The sequence below is a fragment of the Diabrotica undecimpunctata genome, chromosome 5, assembly GCF_040954645.1.
Source record: "Diabrotica undecimpunctata isolate CICGRU chromosome 5, icDiaUnde3, whole genome shotgun sequence".
NCBI lineage: Eukaryota > Metazoa > Arthropoda > Insecta > Coleoptera > Chrysomelidae > Diabrotica > Diabrotica undecimpunctata.
In genome coordinates this window covers 96,329,033-96,356,169 of record NC_092807.1, presented here as the reverse complement: position 1 = coordinate 96,356,169, position 27,137 = coordinate 96,329,033, and the positions used below count along the sequence as shown (strand labels likewise).

Genomic DNA, 27,137 nt, shown 5'->3' with positions numbered 1-27,137 from the left:
ATGTTGTATTGTGGCATTCCAACGTTGGTCTGTTTGTCTATGATCTTGGCAATTTTTGTTGTGATATCCTCAACTTTTGTTTTTGATCTTACCCAGTCGTTCTTCTTTTTATCTGACAGTCGTATAGCTAACATTGCTCTTTCCGTTGCCCTTTCTATTGTGGCTAGTTTATTCATATTTGCATTGGTTAGGGTCCAGGTTTGACATCCATATGTCATGATAGGAAGTATTTTGCGGTTCTTCAGTATCCAACTGAGTTTTCCAAATCCTGTCCATGCCAGTCTTGCTCTTGTAATGATTTCCACATTTTGGTTTTCTTTGTCAGTTTCAGAATTTAGCCTAGGTAGATATATTCCTGGACTTGTTCTATCTCACTGTCATTGATAGTTATATGTCTGGGATCGTCTGTGTTGGTCATTGTTTTTGTTTTTGTCATATTCGTTTTAAGGCCGACCTATTGGGAGCTGTCTGACAGTTCCTTCATTTTAATTTGTAATTCCTCGAATGTGCTAGCTATAATTACGATGTCGTCAGCAAATCTGAGGTGGTTTAACTTGTTACCATTAACGTTGATGTCAATATGTTGACCAATTTGTAGTTTTGAAGACGTCTCCTAGGGCTAGATTAAAAAGCTTTGGATATATTACGTCGCCTTGTCTCACTTCTCTCTTAATGGGGATGGGATTTGTATTTTGGTCTAGTTGTACTATAATAGTTGCGTTTTCACATATATTATGTATTATTTGCCTGTATCTCGAATCTTTTGTATTCCAACCTTGTATTTTCCCTGTGACCTGTATACTTTTTTGCTAGTATTTCGTCATTCACTCTGTCTCTTGCCTCTCACTTATGATTGTTTCTATTGGTTTCACTTCTAAACTTGCTATCACTGTCGTGTTTTCTATCGTATCTCTTCTTAGGATCCCTTCAATTCTTCGACTTCCATTTACTATTAATGGTCTCACTATCTTCTCATATGCTTTGGTTTTTTACTTTCTTGTGTATCTCTTTCTTTCCAAAAAAAGTTGTTCTTAATATATTTAATATATTAATAATAGTTTTTTTTCCCAATTTTCTGGTTTATTTTTTCGTTTGTCTTTCCATTATTACTACCATTGCTTTGCTTCGCCGAAGTTTATTTTTATGTTTATTTCTACTACACGAATAATCTTCCATTTTCTATAATAATAATTTTCTAACTAGCATATTATAGTATTTCTTTTTAAATTTCTTTGTTACATCATCCATAACTAATGAGAACAATAAAGGATTAAGTACGCACCCCTCTTGTTTTAATCTTGTTTTTGCCTCGAACTCTGAAAATTCTGGATTGTGTGTTCTTACTTGTTGTTATTGTACAAATCTTTAATTATTATTATTATATTGCCTTGAAAAAAAAGTTGACATCTTGACAAAATGATTTTTCCGTTCATGTCTGCTAGACCAAACCATTGCTTATATCAATATCACATTATTTGATGGTTTTTCATAATCATCTACACCTTTGTGCTATTTTTTAATATTTAATGATTTCATTCTCCATAGAAACTTCGCAATTACAGCATATTACGTTCTTTTGCGATTACATAACTATATAGTAAGATATCAACGGAAACAAGCAATAAAATCACTTTGTTACGGATTCTTAAATCTGTATTTTTACCCAGGTTCAAGGATGTACCAATTAATTATAACGAGTCTAAAGAAACTTAATTCTCTACAGTCTAAATTCACGTTGATAATATTATATGATCAACATAATAAGTATAAGTTCTAGACTCTACTTGCTATGCTCAAAATGTAATCACTATTGTAATTTAAAGAAATTAGTACGCTTTTTTCAAAAATAATTAATTAATGTGAATTTTATTAGTTTGTTTTGTATTTTTATTTAACAAAGTCAAGTTATTACTTATAAAAAAGATTCGTTTATCTACTAGCAATAGAATTAAAGAGATTACCTACTTCTTCGGATTTTGTAAATAAAGCAATAAACCTACTAAACAATTAAAAATTGTTTAGTATCTAACGTTATTTGCGACAAAAAGTCAACATCTCCAGATTTTCAGGTAAAAGGTAGTAGTTGATTAGCTTCCTTTGCAGAAGGTAACTCACTTGTCGTAAAACCTAATTAGTTGCAGAAATAAACGACATTGAGATTAACAAAGTAAACCTTGACGCCCTAAGGGATATCAACAAGTCTTCAGCTGTATATACAACTTAACAAAAAAATAAAACGATTAAAAGAACATATATATACACTACAGATATAGATGAGATATGGACAAAGAGAGATACATCAAAAGGAACTACATCAGAAATCCCGTGAAAAGCAAATAATCGAAAAGGAAAAGATTTAATGATCAATGAAATCCTACAGTTGATGGGAGAGAAAAGACTACAAAAATATAACAAAAAAGAATGTAATAAAACAAAAGCATAAAAAGACAAATCAAAGAAGACAAAGCAAAATGTGTGACGATATAGAAATACTTGAAAGTAAACACAGTTTTAATTTACATAATAATATCAAAGAGATAACACACACTTACCACAGATAACACAAACCAGCCGCAAAACTAATCGACAAAAACAACTAATTGATAACAGGAAGAAACAGAAATATGGAAAACCTCCATTTCGCTGATGATCGGGACGAAATAGAATATCAAGAAGGCGAGTTAGATGGGCCTGACATACTTAAAAAGAAGAATTAATTAAAGGTTTGAAAGAAACTAAAAATAATAAATAAATAGGTAAAACATCAGTTGCATGTTTCATATCAGCAGAAGCGTCTCGTTCAGGCATTCCAAATATAATTACAATATTTTAACGCTTTCTTCTTTCTAAAGTTTCTGCCAGAAATTCTTCAACTGAGAATGAAGCTCTGCTTTATTGCAAGAACATAAAAAACCAGACATGATTTTAGAATACAATAGAGAATAGAACCAAAGGAGGTGTAGATACAACAGATAAATTAGCGTCAGCTTATACCTGCAAAAGAGGAACTAGAAAGTGGCCACTTTGCTTATTTTATAATATTTTAGATTTGGCGGTAATTAACGCATATGTGTTATATATGCATGTAAATCCTCAATATAATAGGAACAAACTACAAAAAGAAGGCTTTTTATAAAAGAATTGGCATATAATTTAACAGAAAAATGCCGAACTACCCGAATGACAACAAACGTTACACAAAAACTCCAAATAAATTCACATGCAGTTGCTGGAACAAGTGGAAATGCAAATGAAAGTCCAAAACGTGGAAGGCGTAAAGACTGCGAATGGGAAAAAAACAGAAACTCTCGTACAAGATATCAAGAATGTAAGAGGTTTATTTGTCCTGATCAGTCAAATATCTTTTGTAAAAGTTGCATTGAATAAATATATAATTTTAATTGAATATAAAGTTTTATTATATTTTTTATTACAAAAAAATGTTTTTAGTTTTGATACATCGATAACATGAAACTACAAAAGCTTCTACCCATGAATAAAAAAAATTGGAATTTAATTCACAACAGGTATAAGTTTTATCCACTGGGCCCACCCGTACCCATAGACAAAGAACATAACATTTACTTCGGGGGAGTAGGAAGGTTAAGGTAGACTACAGAAACAAGGCCTAACACAAACAGAACAAAACAATAACTACAATACAAAACGGATCAAAATACTAAGAAAAATACCCGGCAAAACATTATAAGATAAGCAAAAGAGTAAAAACGTTAGAATGTGAAAACACGTAAAATAGATAAAATTAACACAGGATATAAAAAAGAAAAGTAAAATTGAAAAAAATATTGATAGAATGGCACAAAATATATTAGAATGAATATCTCCAAAAGATAAATCACCAATAGGACGAAGAAGCATTGATTAAGCTGAAAAACACTGATTTGACTGTTCCGAAAATACCGAAGATTGAACAGACACTTCACCGAATGAAGGAGAATACTTTATTACTTCGTTTCAACTTTGGGTAATTTACAGATCAATTTTGGAGACTTATTTCTCATAACCCGTTTTTAAAAAACAGCTTCCGCTTTACCGGATATATTTTATTCTAGTTCAAGCGTTTCTGTATGTTATAATTTAAAAATAAACCATTAATTGCAAACCGCAAAACCATAAAATTGCCAATAATCATTAACGTCCTATAAATACCAACACAACAGAATCTAAACAAGAGATTAAAAAAGCAATTCAATCTTTACTTATTATCATTAAAGATGCCTGCAAATCAATGGACTGGATAAATCTCAAGTTCAGCCATAAATAGAAAAAAAATCCTTTACTTAGCCCGATTAGGTCAACGTTACAATGTCAGCCATAAAATTCAATTAATTTATTGAGAGTCAAGAAAGGTCAGAAAATCGATCTATGCACTGGTTAAATTATTATTTTGTAATAAACTGTCATTCGTTTTGATAAATGATCCCTAGAATAAAGCAAAAGTTTGAAAGAGTGTATTTATAAAAGCACCTTGAATATGTCACATGACTTTAAAAACTTAATTTTTAAACAGAATCACGAGTAGCACCGAAATAAATATTGTACTGAAAAATTAAAAAAAAAGCAGTAAAATGATATTTAATGCTAAAATCACCTCAACAAATAGTTTACCATAAGGACTCTCCAAGAAGTTTTTAAATAAAATTCAACATATACAATACATACCTCTAATTCCTGGTCAGAAATACTATAAGCAGCCACTAGCTCTTCCACAAGACCGTCCAACCTTCCTATAAGAGCCGACAAAGCTACAGCTGCTCCTGACACCGAACTTCCTTGATGGACCAAAAGTTCTCGGCTTTTTGTTTCTAATACTCCCAATCGTGCTTGAAGACTCATATTTTCCTGTCTTTTCTGGTCACTCTGTTTCATCTGTAACAAAAGTTAATTTAATATTTAACAGTTTAAGATGTATTTGCTAAATTGCTAAATCTTGCTTAGAATATATATGATACATTGGATATTCTTTCGCGATCCCGTTGGTTCTCTACATTTAAAGTAAAAGTGGTTACCTGTCGCTTTTACCCCCGAGAGTGTCGGAAATTTCTAATCGGAACGGTCGGAGCTAAGAAAAGAGCAGTGTCAAGAAATCAGTGTTACCTGTCAAATCGATAGATGAAGGATCAATGATCTACAAGTTCAGCGTAACCAAGATATTATCGAACACGGGCTATACGTCTTGAATATTTCAGAACTGTAAACAGGAACTGGGGGCATCACTTAGTGTTTACCGAATGATCTAGAATTTATCTCAGCTATATAAAGACCAATTATTATAAAGGAGTCGTAGTTTTTAACAAAATGTTTGTAGAATATCATAAGATTTGTAAAAGTGTAATTCTAACCGCGAGTTTAATTCCCGTTATAATTTGTGTCAGAAATCATCTATCCATGAAACAGTTGAGGAAGCAGTATAGAAATCAGATAGTGTCTAGTTGTTCTAAAAAGGATCATCAAGAACGACTGAAGGAAGTGTCCATCACCAATGGAAAATACACACAAACATTTGAATTCAAGTCGCCACACGAAGTATTATTGAGTAAAATCGATAAAGCATCTAGAAAATCAATGACACATCTAAAAAAGCGATGGAACATCTAGTCAAATCAACGAAACTTCAGAAGTAGTTGAAACTGATGAGAAATTGAAACTGTTTACAATACAATCCAGAAAAATGTAGATGATTTAGAAGAGACTCAGAAAAGTTAAGTGAAGCAAAAACAGATGCAGCAAATCTAGATGCAACACTGAAAAAATAGTTAAAAAAGAATCGATGCATTACAATGATATTCTAATTGTCACCGTTTGATGGGAAATCTCAGTGGGTCATTTATCCTAGATAATTTGAAGTGGTTGCGACAACCAACCATTGGACACACGAAAAAAGGCTGCAGTTTTACAAGATTTCCTCGTCATCATCATGCCCTTAAAGGCCACGACCTAAAGGTCCCGTGTTTGGATTTTTCAGTTGGCAACACCGATCTTCTCAGCATCCTGGGTTTGATTTGATTTGCATTTATATGTAACCTCATTCGTTCTGCTGCTGTTACTAGCTCGGTTAGGATTTATATGGTTCTTCGCCCTGTTTCTTGTTGTAACGTCCACGTTGTCAGCATATGCTAGAATTTCGATCGATTCCTGAAGTAGAATCAAGCGTTCAAGCGAAAATTTGAAGCTGATATTGCCCGTATGATACGGTTAACCTACCCTGAAGCCCCTAATAACATTTTACAAGAAACAGAAGTAAATACGTTCGTTAATGGTTTGATAGAGATTGATTTACAGAAAGTTTTACGATACGCAAGATCAAAAATATTCGATATAGAACTTTGCTATTGCTTTTAAACATGAAACATCGAGTGGTCTTTTCGTTCTACCCATTGGAGATGGAGACGAACAGAAGGCTGAAGATCTGAAAGATATGACCCGAAAAATAATTCGAGAAAGGATGCCGAAGAAACGTGAGGCCAGATGTTGCAATTGTTGCGAAATAGGGTCGACATAAAGGGGCAATCGTCGACCTCGAGAAGTAAAGGACCTGTAATTACTATTAACATAACGTCTTGGAGTTGATAGCTTGTACATAGCTTGATATATCGTTTTTAATTGATAAGGGTGCAAAAAGAACCATTACAGATAATAAGAGACCACCTTAGATTGTCACCAGCATCAGTACAGCTTACAATAGAAACCTGTGAACTTAAAACCTGTATATAGGATAATGTGTTCATGTAACATCGATTTGTTCTGTGTCTATCGCTGATTAACCCTCAAAGTCAAAGTATCCGAAAGAGATTGCTGTTATGGTTATTAATAGGAGCAATACATAGGAGCAAAAGACGTATTGTGATCCATAAAATCAATACCGGAGATGTTGAACCAATGAGACATTAATCGAGAAGACTTCTATTTGAAAAACCACGAGACGAAGCTGAAGAAAATCTTTTAGCAAAAGCTGCTATCGCTTTGTTGAATTAAATGGGCAAATGTATAGCCTAGGAGCAGGAGGACAAATTCGTTAAATTGCCTTATCAGACATTTGTGCTGATACAAATTCAAACTCAGAAAGTCCAACGAATGTCTATTAAAACTTGTCCTCCTAAAAAAGGAGCTGTAGTATCTGAGCAATACTTTTTAGAATGTCATCAGATTTGTACAACATTTAAATAAATACATGTAAATAATTTATTACTTACTAATCTAGTAATTTCCTCCTGTTTCGCCGCCAGCTCCTTATTCTTACTCTTTATCAAAACATGCTGTCTCTGAACTTCAGCCTCCGATTCCTTCAACGCGTCGTGAAGTGTTGTTTTCTCTGCCTGCATGAAGTCCTGCAGTTCCAAACTTTCCAACTCTAAATCTTTTTGTTGCTGAACCAGCGTCCTTTGTACGGCGACGTTCTTTTCCAGATCCATCTGCAGCGTTCGGCATAGTGCGTTTAGTTTGGATATTTCTTCTTCTTGTCGGATAACGACTTCGCCAACGTTTTGGAATTTGGTTTCTAGGACTAGAAGGCTGTCGTTTTGATTTGATTCTGAATCTGAAATAAATAAGTTGGATCATTAAAATGTAAACACGCATATATGGTATATTTCAAATGTTGACGCATTTATGAAACAGGTGAACAAATCAGGAGGATAAGATCGGAGTGCAAATGTTGTTCAATTATGACCAGAAACTAAATAAACATTAATTTAGAATTAACAATGATTAATGATAAAGCCTTCTTCTTCCTCCTCGCTTCCAAGGTCTAAAGCTCAGCAAATTGTGCATATCCGCTGCCACTTCGTTCTCTCATCATTTACGTGGCATTACTTTTAGTCTTCCGTCATACATTGTACTATGCAGAGCTCTTCTCGACAATCTGTCATCATCCATCCTTACTACATGACCAGCCCATAGAAGTCTCTGGAGTATAATGAATTCTGTTCTTTAAACAGTTGGTAAAGTTCATGATTATATCTATGTTGATTTTGGAGCGGAATATGTCCCTCCGGATTGTTGCCTTTATTATTCTTTTTTAATTTCGGCTCATTCTGTTCCTTCTGTATTTATAGACTACTATATATATGAAGCTTTCCACTACTTCAACATCGTGCTCTACTTTAATCTGATTTATGACTAATTAAGCCTTAGATTTTTAAAAAGCCCGAGAAATGTTAAAATCGGTATTTCTACGCCCATAAGAAGTCGAAGACGACGAATTCAAAGATCAGATAAACGGGATCAGTTTCATCCATTTGGGATATAGTTTGGCTGATATTATATAGTCCAAGATTTGACAGTAAAAAAAGTAAAAAACCTTTGAATTTGTTTTATATGCATCAAGTTGCTTGAAATTTTAATAGAAGTTAAAAAATAGATCAAAGATCAAAATCTATCTTATGACAATATGTGCTTTTCCTCTGGGGGATGGTATCACACCCAATTGGGGGTGGAAAACTTTTATAAAAAAAAATGGTATTTTAAGAAATATAGTAGCCAGTAGAATAGTCGATTTTAAGACAAAAATGTTCTTTAGAGTTTTTTCAAAAAGTCATTATTTTTGGAGTTATTCATAACTGAACTCTATTAATTAAAAATAATTATTAAACTGGAACAATTTAGTACTTTTACTCAGACATTAACAATTTAAATCCCCATTGATGACTAACAGAGAAGTTTCAAGATATTTTTAGCCTCCTCTAATATTTGCACTAGACATTGAAAGTAACAAAAAAATATACAGCTGCTATTTGCCGCCGGAAATGATACGGAATCATGCATTATTTAAGACCACTTAATAAGCCATTGCGCATCTTTTTTATTTTATTATTAAATCTAACACTCACAAAGAGTCTTGAGCTATTTTTGCCGAACTATGAGTTGGTCTATTGTTGGTTTTATTCATGAACAGTAAGTGGAAGTAATTATAAATAATATCTATGTTAAGTATATTTTTAAAATTGACCGCGTGGACAGTGTACCATATTGTTCTAAAAGTATTAGATGTGCAAAACAAAGGAACGTTATTAATTGGACCGTATCAAAAGGCTTACACGTTCAAATATTTTAATTTATCTTTATTTTTCTCATTTCGTAAGCCATCTGTATATTTGATCATTTCTCTACCGTCCATTCTCACAATAGTTTTTTATGATCACTTTGCAAATTTTAAGGCTAAAAAAGTTCCATTAGCCCTAAATATTGTCTTTGAAATATTCTAGATAAAGACCCCTTTTAAGATGCCTTTAGGACCTTAACACTATTACTACCTACTAAACAAAATATGTACTACCGGAATCTTCTCAAAAGACTGGCATACCCAAGAACGTTGGGCTGGGATACCCAAGAAAAATAAAGCAAATAGATGCTCACAATTCAAATTAATTAGTCTGATGAGCTACGTCCTAAAAATTCTACTCAGACTTGTACAACAAAGTATATACAAAGAATGAGAGAAAAACCTGAGAGAAAATCAATTTGGATTTCGTATGGAGCTTGGTATGAGGAAGGCATTATTGGGCCTCCAGATACTACTACAAAAATGCCGAGAACAGCGAAAATACACGTGTCTCTGTTCTATCGACTACGAAAAAGCGATTGATCGAGTCAAACATACATAACTCAATGAAACCCTAACACAACATGGTATAGATTATAGATCATAAAACTGTGGCTCTTATTAAAAACCTGTATTGAGATCAACAAATGGCGCCCATCAAAATACACGATTACCTGACAACGGAAATATAAAGGAGTTCATCAAGGCTGCTACTTTTTCCGCTATTATTTCATATATATTTCGAAAAGATCGTAACATTTTTAAATTTTTTTAATAAATTGAATTCCCAACATACGGCACTACTGAGTGTCCCATGCCGCTTTGAAATCTTTTTTTACTGCTTTTTGCTAACTTATAAGAGCCTAAAATATTTACGTCCAGAGTAAGGACTATAGAAAGTTCATCCTTTAAAACCGTGAGAGGTAAATTTGTAACGATAAGACATCCACGACTTTCTCCCATAAATCTTAGTGCCTTTTTTTAAATTAATGGGCTTGACAGTTTGGTAATGTGTACGAATTGACACTTTTCTGAAGAAACAACGGTCATTTCTGTGTGAGTTATTGTTCAAATTCAAATATGGTTGTGTGAAAACTAATCAATACATTTGTCCTCCCTGTATTCCTACGATCCCTATAAGTACCGCCATCGGGCTCGCGGAATGCGTCCCGTTAAAACACACGAGCACCAGTCGTTAAGAGGAAAAGACGTAACCCGGCAAGTGAACCCATGCACGCATATTGAATTGGTTTTGTTGTTGTTTCGTGAAGTAGTGTAAACCATGGTAATTAGACCCAGCGGACCCCAAGTTTTTACCTAGTTTTACCTAAACCTATAAATTGTCTTTGATTGTTTATTGCAACCATTTAATTTTGGATAATTATTTGCACCTATGAGTAAAAGTTCATTTATCTCGTCAGAGCTATCGAAGGAATAGTTCGTGATAATTTAATTACTATTAATTCATAATAGTACATTATTTGTTTAATTCCACAGTTGTCTTGGGGAAAGGACATCCCTCCTTTGCGCGATATTTTCGATTTTGATCTAAGTGCAGTAATCTTTCTAGTAAGAAACATAAGTCGTAATACTTTCAAATCAATTTTTAAGAAATATCGTAAATCCTATGAAGAAAAGAAGTTTGAAGCTCGGCTACAAAAGTGCGACTATCTATAATGATCGTCGACGTTCCGTAATGCATAGGTAAGAGTTGTAAACACAAGCCTTAAGTCTTAGCTATAAAATATATTGAACTCGGTTATAAGAGTATTCTAGAAAGTACAGTATAACTGGTAACAAAGAATAACCTCTTACATCACGAATCGTAATATACTGGACAGTGTTATGTAAATAGTTTAATTCAATTTGGTCATTAACACGGTTTCTGCGTTTCTACACCTCATTCTACCCAAACTAATTATATGGTGTATATTGAAATTATTGTTTAAATTTTCCTTTCTAAATATATAATGTAGTATTTGCGAATTTCTATTCGCATTAACTGAATGAATGACGCCTACAGTAAATTCATAATTTTTACGTCTTGATTGTTGCTATTAGTACTCTACAATTTTAAGGTACATGAGCAAATGTCAGAGTCGAAGAATTAAACATAATAAATACAAGAAATACAGGGAATAGTTTGAAAACTTCCCACCGATCATATCGTCATTCCTGTAAATAATATAAAAAATCGGAAAGAGAGATCCATTTTGTTTTTAAGAGCGTAGGTGTAAAATTTTGGGCCAATACTTTTTAAATGCATTCATTTTTTTTTCGAATTCTGAGAAAACTAATAAGTATTTTTGAAAAAGGAAAAAGAAAGTTAAGATTTGATTTCACGTACAGTGCGTCTGTGTATTCGCTTATACGTATTTCGCCCTAATTGGGCTCTTCAGAGACGGATATTCACAGTCGCTCTGAACGCGAAAATAAATTTTTTAGTCTTATAAGCAACTATAACATGGCTTCGTATAGACGCACATAGCGACATTTGATATTAAAATCCGTAAACTAATTTTAGAAACCAAATTCAGATTTTTGTTTCTAAGAATTGCAAGGCAAAACAGAAGTTGATAAAGATGTTATTAGAGACATGGGGAAACTAAAAATTGCATTCCACAACATATCTCCTCAACTAAGCAAAAATCTTTGCCTGTGAATAGCCGACTGTGAAAAGTCGTCTCTGAAAAGCCCTATTAGGGCGAAATACGTATAAGCGGATACACAGACGCACTGTACGTGAAATCAAATCTTAACTGTCTTTTTCCTTTTATTCCGATATACTCTGTACGAGTACTAGAAACCAATTCGTTAAGGATTTTTGCTTAGTTGAGGAGATATGTTGTGGAATGCAATTTTTAGATTCCCCATGTCTCTAATAACATATTTATCAACGTCTGTTTTGCCTTGCAATTCTTAGAAGGTTCCTTAATTTAGTTCCGAAAATTAGTTTACGTATTTTTGAAAAATTTAAACTCAGAATAAAAGATTACATTATTACTAAGGGCCGAAAGTCCCTGAAAACTTCTATAATGATTATTTTAGTAAGTTACAGAGGTAAAAGAAGAGAAAATTAAGTGTGATTTTTAATTTCAAATATCTCAATAAAAAAAAACTTTTTGTTTATTCTAAGGTACTTTCGGAAAATGAATGCATTTAAAAAGCATTGGCCCGAAATTTTGTGCCTACGCTCTTAAGTATATTTTTGACGAATTTTTTGAATTAGGGATGAAAGCTTTGGAAACCCCAATACTCTGGGATATTGTAATTTAGGAATAAGAATTTACAAGAAGAAGAATTGGAAGTGACGTTATTGAATGTACTAATAAAGAATGGCTTAGTTCAGAGGAATAAATTTAAAGGGCCAGAGGGACACCAAATCTCAAGGGAGAATTCGGGCTAGCTTTTCTACACTTAGAATATTGCTTTGGGATAAAAGACTAATATATGGGATAATAAAATTATATAAACAAGGGAGAAAATGAGACCTTGTAACACAAACAATGAAATTAGATAAGACAACTGTGCCAAGTAACAAGGATATTAGTAAAAACAATAATCTAAAGTCCGGGAGAAAAGCGAAATAACACTAAAAGCTAGTATTAGAATACAAAGTAAACCTAGACTAGGTAAGATATTGTTACGATAAATATGACTCATATTTAATCTGTAAACATGTTATTATTCTAATAAGAATTTTCTTCCATGCCGTTCGAGACAGTTCATGGGTCAGCACGGTTCAACATCCGTCCGCTTCGAAAGGATTCTAGAACAACGGTTAATAAATATATATAGAGGAATCTTCATTGTGTTAGTCAGTCTAAAATTAATATCGAGTCGAGTTTTGAAATGTAACGCGCGTATTGTCCGGAGTATAAATTGTAATAAATGTTGTAAATAAATTATATAATTATAGTGTGAAATAAATTAGTGTAATATTGTACAAATAAAGACTTTAATAAACTAAGTGTTAGAACATTTTATAATAAATAAAGTTAATAAATTAGACTAATAAACTCAGTATTAAAGGTAAGAAAAGAACAACTATGGTTACAATAAATGAATACCTTACCTAGCAGACGCAAAGGGGTGAGGTACTCACCGATAGGACTAATATGTGTCCGAATAGCAACTAAATACCAATTACTATAATTAGGATATTTATATAACTTATGTAATATAATGAGTGGGGTCAGAGAATCTTTATAAAAACCTATTTAAAAAAAAACGCAATAAATTTTTCCCTCGCTTATTAAACAACCTATATAAAATTTAATTACCCCTTCCCTATTTATAAAAAAAACTAGTAAGTTTACTTGATTATATGCATATAAGTAGTTATTATGGCAGAATTATTAATTAGTGATTTAGTATTTAAATCACTAATAATTAATAATTCTTGTACCGGAATGTAGGTAATATTTATTAATTATTTACTAATTTAATTTCAATTTATTCGATTATTTTGTGCCATTTGTTTTTACTTTGTCTGCTTTAATCAATTTAATTCATATTAGCAATCACAGCCATCTAATATTGGCATAACTGCTGTATTTTTCTTTATTAGACAGTACCCTAATGTGGGTTTTTGTAATTTCAGCATATAATTTAGCAACCTTAAGACGTGAAGATGCATAGCACATTGTAGTATGCAAAACTGGTCGTTGGTGGTAGAATTAAATAGATTGTGAGTAAGTCTTATTTTATTTCTTTTTACCTATTTGAAATGGACTCACACAGGCAACACAATCAAGATTCGTATATAATAACTTTATAGAAGGTAATGAGAATATACCTTTCAAATTTATACAGGCTTCTGAAATAAATCGGATTTGTTTATAAGAAACGTGGCCAAAGAAGCATCATGGTGGAGCGAGAGGATATTATTCATTGGTGCCATAATTATTTGAGAACTATACGACGTTTGGGAAGAGACGATTGCAATATCATATATTTGGACGAATCGGGTTAATATTGACCAAACTATTAATTATGACATAATGACGGTATTAGATTTTTGTTTCGACACAGATAAAAATCTAATACCGTCATTATCTTTTATTACTTTACTCCGTTTGGAGTACCAGAAACTGAATTCACTACGAATTTTGACCATGATGAATGGCATGTGGAATGCAATTTTAGATTCCCTTGCCGAGTAATTTATCAAGCTGTTTGCTTTGCAAGTTTTAGAAGCCACAGTGGTAAACATTTGAATTCCCTTCTTATTGTGTTCTAAGTATGGTATTGTCATATTTAATACTGACGAGTTTGTACGTAACCGAGCGCCGTAGTAGATGTCTGTAGATCGGTAGAATGATGATGTGGAGTATAATGAATAAGTGTCACTCGACGAATCAGTCGTTGTCATTTTCGTTTTGCCTGCTGTCAAGGTCAGTGTAGTTCGGACAGGCATGTAGTATTTGCCGCGTAGTGAATAGTCAAGTCAGTGGCTTGACATCCTACGACAGACTGCAAATTTTTTTTAGTAACTGTCAAACACTAAAGAAATTCTTTTAAAGATTACAGCAACTTATAAAAACAAAATATTTTGTTAATTTTTCAAAAACGAACTAAGAAAACAATTGAAATCCAAATAAGAATTTGAAACAAACGTGCAACTTACCATCAGTGGTATCTGTTCCCAAAATAGCCATAACTCTTTGTGAATTGTTCTGTAATTCCTCTCGCAAACCGTCCTTTTCAATAACCTCTTCCCTTAACTTTTCCTCAGTCTCTTTAAGTTTCTCAGTCTGTGATTTGTAGTCTTTTTGTAACGCCTCGTATTTTTCAGTTATCGCTTCTAATCTTTCCTTCAATTTATTCACATCTGCGCTAATAGTGTCAACCTGGAGATCTTTGTCGCTAGTTTCGGAATCGTCTGGATTTTTGGCATTTATGGCAACTCCGGCTAAAGCGTTTTCTATGTCGGAAATTGTTAAGGCTGTCTGAACACCGTTTTCGTGGTATATTTTAGTTTTTGTTTTACTTTTAGGTATGTACAAAGAGCTTGTCATCAGTTTTGAAGGTGTGCTTTCACGAGAAGTTTGTTTAGTTAGAGCTAAGCGATGAAGTGTGTTCTCCCTACTAGATTTCTTCACGTCCTTGTTTTCATCGATATTCTTGTCTTTTTTCGGCCTTGGAAGTGTAGCATACTTTTCTATAGTCTTAGTATCCAACGGAGAAATTTTTTGCTTGGTGCAATCTATAGATCCTTTCAACGATCTGGACATTAGTGGTGCTGGTTTACTATTAATAGATGGCCACCTGCCGTCGTCATTATTGCCAGATGTAGGTGTTCTACTTGTTGAAGACGTGCGCACTGCAGCAGATGATACCCTTTTGGGTTCCCGCTTAAGATCTAAATTCGTAGGAATAGTTTTGGTCCTTTGATTAGTTTTTGTACTTGGAGAAGGTTTGGCCTGTAACCTATCGACAGATTTAATTCGTATGGGCCCTGTAGAAGGTCTAGGCGTTAACGGAGGTTTTGTACTAGACCTTTCTTTTCTACAAGAAGTTTTGGTTCTCGAGTCAATTGTTGGTGTTTTCTTTTTTGAATTGTTTACAGAGGTTCTTCTATTTGTTCGTACGTTAGATCCACTTAACGAAGAACTTTCACTACCATTTTCGCTGGTAACGTCTTCATGTCTTCGGTAATCCTCCAGTAAAGTTGAATTTTTCCGAACGAGGATATTGTACGCTTCGTCGTAGCAACTTATAATCGAAGAATCGCACGATCGAGCACTATTTATATTATCGTAATCCTGTGAAATGCCACTATTAGAGCTTATATTACGTTGGTACACGACAGGATCCTGGTTTTCGACATTTTCTACAACCTCTACCCCGCTATCACTGCCTTCACACTGTGAAGATTTCTTTAGCGCGGGGTTTTCCATAACAGTGATGTGAAACTGTGATGTAGACATATTGAAAGCATGGATGGTGGTGTCGCCGTCATTTTCTCCACCACTATCATTAAATATTTTCGAGTCGTTCGAAGATATAACTGGCGCTTCTATAGTGGTAGGGTCGATATTTGCAGATACAGAAGTGGATTCCATGTTTATGTGGACATTTTATTGAATCTGAAACAAAAAGAAGCTATCATTAATGATTTATGAAACACAAAAGAGTTTAAACAAAAATGACGAAAGAAAAAATAATATTTACAGGTAGTACTCTGTATTCCGCATATGTTTTGGGAAATTAAATACCAAACTCTAAACCTTCTAAGTACTATAGATAACCTAAAACTGACCACATATTTGTTTTTTACTCTGTTACGTTTATAGTTAAATAATTCGTTAATTTTTTTGCGGAATGTTTTTTCTGCTAGTCCGACTGTTAATTAAAGTCAATAATTGTGGGTAATTGGAATTATATATAGAGTCAACAAAATCCCATTAAAATTTAGAATCATAAAGTGTTTTAATAATCTAAAATCTCCAGTATACACTAATACATCATAATGTATCACTTTAACAAGACATTTTAACATTTAAATATAAAAAGTAGAAATATATCTTTGATGAACTAACTTACTCAATTTCTATGGTTGCTAATTTTATGGTCAAAACATACTCTATTACACATTATTCACGTTGTAGTAAATTTGTTCAGAGATTGTTGTAAGAGATGTTCAGATTAAAGATTGATATAACGGGAATAAACAGACATTGAATCACTATTATACTTGCGAAAATATAATCCGAACAGCAACGGACGTCACTCCGATATCCAAAAGAATGATAATGCAATTAATGACAACCATTGGGAAACTAAATTTATTACACAGCTGCTAATAACAAGAAAGAACAAATGTATTCTTAACAATGAGTGCAAAGGACAAACGAATTGTGGTTTCGATAGATACAAGTTAGAGTAGAATCTGATAAAAATCTGGGTAGCCGTTGTACGCGAAAACAAAAAGATTTTCGAGTTCGTCGATGAAGCTTTGTCGATCTGGTTTCTTTAGAAACGTCAAAGAGGTACAGTCGCCACCAAATTATTGTAGAATTTATTATCTGCATGTCATTATGCAGTAGATTAGATACCTCTCAAAACTTAAAGACATCACTCAAATACAAATAAGCTTAAGATAAGGTTTTCTGCAATAATTTTTTGGCAGTTATACACCGATTGACGGTGAAATTTTGAAAGAAAAAAAGTTTTGGATATCTACCAGAAGATTAAGAATGGAGATGAATTTGTGGCAAGTGATGGCTGGTTTAATCGTTGGAAGAAGCAACGAGGAATTTATTTCACACATGTAAGTGTACAAAAACAGTTTGGTAAAATGGATAAAATAGAGGAATTATCTCCTCAATAAAATAGAGGATAACTGAAGAAAAGCAGCCGAGGACAGTGATGCTTGGAGGCGGATGCTGGGGGAGGCCAAGAAGTTACTTGGACTCTAGCTGTAGACTGTAGGGCCATTGGGAAGGGAGATAGAAAGATTTTACTTAAGTATCATTATCTGCCCTAACAGATGAAATCCCCACTAAATATTTTTTGTTCTCAATGTGATCAACTTTGTTATATAGTTATAGCTTATTGTCATTCATTGTTTTAATTATTTTTAGATATCGATAGATTAACTGTATCTATCCCTATCTATCTGTACTACCAACAAAAATGCGAATACTAAGAAGAATCACATGAAACACACTGAGGGATCGAAAAAAAAAATGGCGAAATCAGAACAGTATGTAAGGTAGAAAAGATAAGCGAGTGGATACTGAACAGGAAAAGAGAATGGAACAATCATACAAGCAGAATAACAGACGATCTGCCACCCGTAATCACCCGTATTATTTGTAGACGAAAAAATTAAACTAGCGTCAGGAATAAAACCCTCATCATTTCCAGCATGAAGTATAATGTAGCGTTTACCATTACCGGAACGATTAGAAGAATAACATTTCGTGGTGCCATCTTGCCAGGATGATTTTGGCATATTTCCTTTAGCGAAAATCCAAGTTTCATTTCATTTCTTAAAAAATGTCACAATTTTGAAACAACATTAAAGGGTTCACACAATACTTGTCTATTATTTTCCTTTTTTTATTGAAAACCTAAATGTTTCAGCACTCTCAGCAAACTTGTTAAACTAATATCACACAGTTCATTGTCTTTTATTTTTTTTGTAACACAGCACTAATTGTTACATGTTCTTTGGCTTTATGCATATAATATATATTATTATTAACTGCAAGTTTAATTGACTGGTGCAAATCTGAAGTTTTTGGATGTCGACGATTTCTCTTGCTTACTTTATTTATTTCATCCTCACTGTTATTAATTCTTCGGAATGTCCTCTATGAGATACCACAAGCATCGCATGTGCGTTTCTGAACTGCCCTAACAGATGTCAATGGACCCATATTATTTTTTTTTCAAATTGAAATAACTTTCGACTTTCACAACAACAGCGCCGTTTTTCTGGAGATAACACTCTACGTTTCGACTGTATTTTATTTTATTACAAATTACTCATTTTACTTTAAAGTACCGCTTCACTACATTACTATAAAAAAATAGGTACTTATATACAGCTACTACACCCTAAAAGGGACGAGGATTGTACAACAGACTAAACAATCGAACACAAATTATTTAAGAGCCAATGCTAAACAAGCATAAACACTGCATTGATTGTGATTGCAAAAACCATTCGCATGTTTTAAATAAGATTTTTGCTGATTATGGATTCTGCTAAATTATTAAATAACACCATTACAACCCACGACCATCAATTAATTTTTAAGGATAAACAGAAGTGTAATATGATGAAGTTTGAATTTGACATACTTTGTCGATAACAGTGTCGTTAACAGAAAGATATTGAATAATTTTTCAATGATTGTGTGGATTTAAGAAATACATTACTAAACAAATTTGTAAAGTGTGTATAAAGGAGATTACAGTTATTATGACACATGGTACTCCTTATTTTTCAAATAATATGTTTTTGTAAAGGCATAATTTTGATTATTGGGTAAACCTAGATTATACGATACGTCAAAATAAATTTGAAGAAAATTAACATGTAATAAATTCACTGTTTAAATAAATATTCCACACTCGCATTATTGCAATAAAATATTAAAACCAATAAAGGATAACTTGTTGAGTAGTGCTGATTGAAACAACAGAACAGTAAACTTTTATTCATAAAGGTAGTGTAAAATATATCGCCGCTTATCTGGTCCGCTAGTAATAAAGTTATAAGCATTTAATTGAAAAGCGGTCTTCTTAGGTGGAAAATACTTTACATCAGAAACTGCGAATGTAAAGTGCTTATCTTGTTTAGCAAATAGGTAATTAAAAACTAAATAGGTATGTTTCCGATTGGTAACTTAAAATTAAAAAATTATTCTACTCACCCTTTCGCTAAGTTAAGTTATTGAATAATTTCTCTATTTACCAAGGAAGTTATTTGTATTTTATTGCATTTTTATTAAATGTTTAATGAGTACTTTGTAGCATTAGACATGTTCTACATAAAACAGTAAATCAATTTTATTGGTCACGCCTCAGCGTTTTCTCTCTGAATAATGAAATCTCTGAAATATCTCAGTGTACTATATTTCTGCATTTCCTGGTGATTCCTCAGACATACATTTACGTGAGTCACAAGTCATGTAAAATAATATCTGTCATGTTAATGTTTACGATGTATCTAGAATAGACGGCTGTTAAGTCATAAATTTGTTCGTCGTTACTCTTGTTACTAAAATTAGAGGCAAATATCAAATGGAGGTTTGCAATGCAAGGTTGTCACTGCAGGGGTTAAGAAAAAGATCTAAATTTAGATGTTCAAAACATATTTTTCTCAAATACTCTGGTTACATTTAAAGTGAATCAAAGAAGGGGGCGTGGATATATTCATCGTCCAGTCAGTCGCGTCCTTAATTAGATCATCGTGTTCTATAATGTTATTCATTTGTAATATTTCAATGTTACCGTATTACAGGAGGACAGTTTTGTAATAAAACCAAAAAGTAGAAATCAGAAGATTGCTACTTTGTGGTTTTATTCTAAGATGTCGTTGTAGCGTCTCTATTGAAGTTATTTTATTATTACGTCTCTTGACGGAAACGATTTGATTTCACTTTTAGCTTTAGATTTTCGCTTCTGTACAGCGAATACGCAGAGACACTATACGTGAAATCAAATCTTAACTATATTTTCAAAATTAGAAATCTTTACTAGCATCTCAGAGTTGCAAATCTCAAAGTTGAAGGTGAACACATTGTATATATGAAAAACATGCGTGGGGTGAGGCAAGGCTGTATTTTGTCTCCTCTAATATTCAATCTTCACTCTGAAAGAATATTTATCGAAGCTTTGTACGAAATTGCAAAAGAAATCTACTGAGTGGGTACTGGCTAAACAACATCAGATATACAGATGACACCATAATATTTAGAGGACAACCTAGAAGACCTACAAGTCCTTATGAACAAAATTGATTTGCACGAAGCTTTGTACGAAATTGCAAAAGAAATCTACTGAGTGGGTACTGGTTAAACAACATCAGATATACAGATGACACCATAATATTTAGAGGACAACCTAGAAGACCTACAAGTCCTTATGAACAAAATTACAGTCAACAATCGGTAGAAAGAGTGAAGCACTACAATTACCTCGGCATCATAATAAATGAAGAATGGACCAACAACCAGGAGATTAAAGCACGCATCGGAAAAGCTAGATCCACCTTCAATTGGAAAGGGGTCTTCTTCAAGAGCCACAACCTTTCTCTTGGTATAAAAGTAAGAATGTTGCGATGCTACGTCTTCTCTATCCTTTTTATGGTGTTGAATCGTAGACCTTGAACGAAGTTAAGTACAGAATTTTGGAAGCATTTGAGATGTGGCTATATCGGAGAAGATATACTTAAGATCCCGTGGACTCACCGAGTCACACATGAGGAGGTTCTCAGAAGAATAAAAAAAAAGAACCGAGAGGTACCGACCACCATTAAATCTCGAAAGTTGCAATTCTTCGGACATATTATGCGAAATGAATTCAGATATGCCCCCTTACAAGCCATAATTCTCTATATTCTTCAATATCGTCACCTATGTGTTCTTAATTTCCATTTTCTATACTCTCTGCATTGTTATTATTTGTATACGCCCCGTTTAACAATGCATGTTATTTTCATGGTCTTAATATTTCTTGATCATCAAATGTGTATATGTATGTGTATTCTGCTTTTTTTTATTTCATTATCTATTAAAACGTGATCTATTTGATTTACCCTTTGCCCATCCGGTGATCACCAAGTGCCCTTATGTATCTCCTTCCTCTGGAAGTAGGTACTTTTTGTAGATTTACTTTATATTTTGTAGATTGTTTTCTCTTGTAATATCAATTAGCATGTGACCATTTTCATTCGTTGTTGAGTGCTAGCTGTATTTTCCTATCTTAGGCATAATAATATGTCCTATCTATCTATTTTGGCTTTGGCATCTTCAAGAACTATTTTGAGATCACACTTGGGGATGCTTTCATATACTCGATCTAGAAAGTTATAAAATGCTTCCTTTATCTCTATTTTTCAAAGGCGCATATATATTTACAAATGAAATTTTTTGGAATTTTTCCTTTACTCTAAGAACGCTAAATCTATCAGATATTGGCATGAATTCAACAAATAACGCTCTAAGTTTTCTTTTTGTATTAAAAAGCCAGTACCTAGCATTCTCGTTGCTTGTAATGCTATGATCTGAAAGTTATATTTTTTGATCCACTCTAAGAATAAACTTTTAAGTTTGTTTAGTACCTACTTATTTTAACGTGATTTATTCGTATCCTAACACGAAGGCCAGAAAAAATATTCGGAAGAATATGTCCATGAATACGAACATTGCAGCTTATAAATCTAAGATAATGGTATGCACAAACAAATGAGTTTCCTTTCCATGTAGCAGTCTTAAGGTAAAGATCGCCAATATGATGACTTCAATTGTACAGTGAATGACCGGATGTAAAACCTACATGAGTGATAGATAAGAGTTAAGCTCTGGTGTACTCCATTAGACAGAAAACAGAAAAGAACTATTTACAGATCACAGAATTATCATTGCAAAATTGGAAAAAATAAACTCAAAATAGAAAGAGTAAGAGAACATTAGAAAAAAGAAACTTATTGCAAAAGATTAAACATTAAAAGAAAGATGGAATGATTAAACAAGAAAGTATACAACAGAAGTATGTGGCATCAAGAAATCATTTAAAAAAACAAGATGATGGTAGAGCAAAAGAAACAGAAGAAAAGAAGAAACAAGCTTAAAAACATATATTACAAAACAAACACATCTAAAATTTACTTTTCTTTTTTTTAGTTTCTCTTAAAGAAACACATCCGGGATACGCCTTGATCTTGTTGAAGTTTAATAAGAGGACAGGAAATGTCTCAAGATATTTGTAAGCCGTCCCATTCAAAAAATAATGAAAGATGCAGTGAGGATATAATATATTGGTGACCATGGAAATATGGGAAAAGAAAAGGAGGGTCTCAGATGGGATTAGGTACCTATCTTGTAAGATATTTTCAATAATTTTTGAAATAACCAGCTTCGTAGGGAACAATAATTACAAAGTTTTATTTATCACATCAAGACTTACCTAGAATCCCCAGAATATTGATAAATTGTAAAAGAATATTCCATTAAAACGGCGCACAATAACAAATATCTACCCAACAAGTACCTCCCCAAACACTGATAGCTGGATTAATCAATTTTTTACTGCGTGTGCCTAATTAAAGTGTGAAATATTTATCAACATTACACGGATTATAAAATTATAAACGTTTCTTATCGCGCAAGAAGATTTTTATTGTTGTTATGTTTTATCGTATAGCAATATTTATTTATGGATTATTTTTGCCTCTTCGTTTTTTATATTTAATTGATTAGTTAGATAAAAATAGATTTCTAGTAGGTATACTTCAAATTATAATTTTTGATGATTTTAATAAGGTAGGAAAACTAAGATATACGATCCATCTTATGACAAGGAATTGCCTTATCCTGTATTCTATTTAACATCACATTAGAGAAAATAACGAGATTCAGAAGTCAACATAAGCAATAATCACAAAAGTGTACAAACACCAGCGTTTGTAGAGGACGTCGTCGATATCGGAGCTAGAAGCAACATAGACATGAGAGAAGCACTTAATTCGATAAAGAGAGCGACACAAAATAGTGGCCTAAATATTCATGAAATGAAAACGAAAAAGGGGAGACCAAGATCAAAGTGGCTGCAAGAATTTGAAGACGTACAAAACGCAGAAGTAAGAGAATGGCAGGAAAACTAGACACAGGAAATTATCGTTAAGAACATAACATAAGCAAAAGTGACTGGTCCTTCCAAGAAATAGGATCTAGAAAGCTTGTCGGACTTAACCCCATATCGAAATCCACAGTAATTATTTATCATTATTATCAGCCCGTTGTAAGTCCACATAAGCAGGACATAGGCCTCCACTAGAGGCACGGTTTTGAGCAAAATGGATCCAATTTTTCGTCATCTTTCGCAGATCATCTTGTCATCGTGTAGGTGGTCTTCCTCTGTTTCGTTTATCTGTCCTTGTTCTGCATTCGGTTAACTTACGTGTTCAACTTCCATCCTTCATCCTTGCCACGTAGCCATTTCATCTCCATTTCAATATGCAAACTCTCTCCACAACATCAGTAACACCGGTTCTTTTTCATAGGTCTTCGTTTGTGATCTTGTCTTTTATTGTTGCACCTATCATGGAACGCTCCATTATTCGTTGTGCTACTCTTAGTTTTAAAGCATTGTTTTTTGTTAGGGACAGTGTTTCCGCAGCGTAGGTCATTACTGGAAGAACACACTGATCGAATTTCCAATATTTCTAGTATTTTTTCATTTTGTCTAGTTTTCTGTTTAACATATTTTTTTTTAATCTGGCAAGAACATCTAATTCTCAGCACCATTTCTGACCGCAAAAAAGCAATTTCTTAATACTAGTTATTTCAGAAAATAGTACGGGAATATTTCCAACCTAGGCGGAGAATAATATTCTAGGACTGTTTGGGAAAATTAGAATACTGGAACAAGACTGACTGACGCATTTGACATTTCCTTAATTATAATATAATAGTAGATGTCATTTATTTTTTTAATAATGCATTTTTGTAGTATATACCTAATATTGAATGCGATTTCAGAACATATTATGACATAACGATATTTTGATAGGAAAACCCATTGAAGGATTTGCAAAAGGTAAAAAATAATACTTAAATCATTTGAATTACTTTCAAGATAATCGCTTCGAGATAAAGTTTATCTAAATGTTAATTATATTTGTTTCCCAACACCGTTCTTTCCCAGAGGAAAACCTCAGGAATGCAATAAAGAAGCTTATTTATAATTGAAAAGTAAAGTGGTTGCACATCAGTAGTAAAACATAAATGACTAACCAAGTGTGAATTTCCCATCAGAAACTGACGTAGACTAAGATGTAATTTTATATCTGTTCATATTCGATCCAAATCCAATTCTAAGATGTTTGTACGTGAAAGAAAAATAAGTCTTGTATTAAATTTCAGATTTCCACATGTGTGCAGATACTTTCTAGCACTAGAGGCCGTTGCAAGTTTGCACACTATCTCGTTTATTTAGTCCGAACAGAACCGTATTGTGCTCAATTTGGATGTAGAATGTTAGCGAATTTCACTATAATTTTTTTGATCGCCTATGGGATTTCATTTTTTGTGTAATTAAGCATATTAGAGATATACGGATGACCACAGGCGAACAAATAAAGCAACGGAATAAAGATATTTGCATAGGAACGTGGAATGTGTTAAGTTGGAACAGACCTGGACAGCGCCCAAAACCCTTATACAATTACAAAAATATAGTCCGTCTAGAAAGTATCCGGAATTTTATGTTTCCTAATTTTAATAGATTTCCTTTTTGTAACATTTTAAGACATAAGTAATGCATCAAGTAGGTTGTGCCGATAGTAGGTTATGGACAAAATTGCATGACAACACCATCTGTCAAATATTGTTGTTTGTAAACAGACTTAAGATTTGTGAAATAATGTCGCAAGAAGAAAAAAGAAAAGTGGTGGAATATTTGTATAGAAAGTGCAGTGTATGAGACATTAAAGAGGATAAAAAATGTCATAGATATGAGACAGAGACCAGTTTCGGGTAGACCGCGTAAAATTCGCGGAAACAATTTAAATGCTTTAGTGGCTTTAGGACGACAAAATCCACGTCTAGGGTTTCGAAAATTAGCGAACAGATTTGGAAATCAACGAAGAATAAAAGTGTGCTCAGAAACTATTCGCATGTCACTGAAAAAGCAAGGCTACATATCAAGGAATCCAAAAAAAATCCCTACAATGACACCTCTGCAAAGGCAACGAAGAATAGATTTTTGTCAACGTTTTCGAGAAGATAATTTTAATAAATAATGTCTTTATATCTGATCAAAATTGTTTCCAGTTTGGTGCAAATCATCTAAAAGTCCTATCAAGAGAAAATGTTACCGTTCAAATTTCTAAATTTCCCACTAAAATAATGGTTTGGGGAGCAATATCTCAGCATGGTGCTACACCTCTCTGTATAGTTAATGGTACTGTTGATAGAGCGAAATATTGTGACATCCTAAATGGTTTTCTTCTTGAAACTGCTCGTGTTTTATATCCAGAGGGGTGGCGTTTTCAGCAAGATAATGCAAACTTGGATGTAAGAACACGAATTGGCAACAATTCCGTGGCCAGCAGCATCTCGAGATAAAGAAGGTTTGATTCGGTCAGTTTTACAGGCCTGGAACACCTTTAGCGAAAATTATGGCCTTGACCTAGTTTCGGGTGTACCTGGACGTTTAGTTAAGTGTTTAGATTTAAACGGAGGTTTTATAAGTAAATGAGATGAATTATTTGTTGAAATTTTAGATTTCAAGTGATAAAAATAAATACCGAAATATTATAATTTTGCTTTCTTTTTTCCGGATACTATCTAGACGGACTATATAAAATGTACACAATAGCAATACAAGGGATAGCAACGGGAAATTTGGAAATGAACAGACATGAATACGGATGTGGATTTGTCGTTTCAAAAAGATTAAAAAAGACAATGACATTGTCATCCTGGTGCATAAGCTGTGGACTAATACACACCGTGATGCGCATCGCTCCGCCTTAAAACTGTTTCCAATTTTATCATTGGCCGAGAAATCTGAAAATGTCATGTAAATACTAATATACTTATAAATATGGGACATTTTCGGCTCTAGGCCTCAGTCTGGTCTCGACTCCCAAATAGGGTCTCTGCACCCTGGGAATCCGATGTCCGATTGCTCCGGTTCTACGAACATTTAGACTCTGTAGCTGGGCCTTGTCCACCTTCTAAACCGAGTTTCATTTATTTCCTGTGTAAGAAATGTTGACTATCCACCTAAGATGGAAGATACGCAGAGGATACTTGAGGGATACGAATAGACTGGTCGAAGTCTCTCTGTAAGGCAACATGGGAGTGTATAAGTGGCCATACTTTGACAAGCCCTTACCCCCCATATGGTGATCTGGCGCCCAACAAAACACACGAGCCTACGACCCAGGTTCCCAGCGAGCTCAGCTAAACGCTCCACAGCAGCAGCTAATGGTATCATCGACCTATTTTGCAGTTCCTGACACTGTCCAGTGTCGGAGGTTTCAGCGATCGAGAAGTCACCGAAGCCACCACTCCCAGAAGCTACAGAGGCCCCCGGAGTAGCCGCGGAGTCTCCCTGCCCTACTGCATGTGGTACATACACCACCTAGGCACAGGCATACCCCCTACTAAGAAACCGGCTGGTAAATGATTATGGGTTACTAATGGCCTAGAGGAGGACGAAGTTGTTGAAGTCGAAGGGCTGTGATAGAAGACGGTACCTGCAGAAGAAGATGACCACCGGAAGCTACTGTGCTGTGTTGTGAATGAGGTACGAACACTATTCTAAATCTTTTAGTCTTTTCAAATTTGTACGAACATTTTTTAACTGTTATAAATGACAAATAATT

At 33.6% G+C, this 27,137-nt stretch overlaps 1 protein-coding gene across 3 annotated transcripts in view; it reads right to left on the bottom strand.

Moving 5' to 3' along the window:
* The window catches only part of corn (microtubule-binding protein cornetto), a 167,831-nt gene that overhangs the window by 54,681 nt on the left and 86,013 nt on the right, over positions 1 to 27,137 (bottom strand). For 2 of the 3 annotated variants that reach the window (XM_072532280.1, XM_072532282.1), the window contains exons 2-4: positions 14,691 to 16,152; positions 7,215 to 7,558; positions 4,684 to 4,890 (exon numbers count right to left, since the gene is read on the bottom strand). In XM_072532280.1, coding sequence (XP_072388381.1) covers positions 4,684 to 4,890; positions 7,215 to 7,558; positions 14,691 to 16,128 — 1,989 coding nt within the window. In that variant the 5' untranslated portion in view covers positions 16,129 to 16,152. Of the gene's footprint in view, positions 1 to 4,683; positions 4,891 to 7,214; positions 7,559 to 14,690; positions 16,153 to 22,708; positions 22,861 to 27,137 lie in introns of those variants that run through there. The other variant, XM_072532281.1, reaches the window with a different exon arrangement.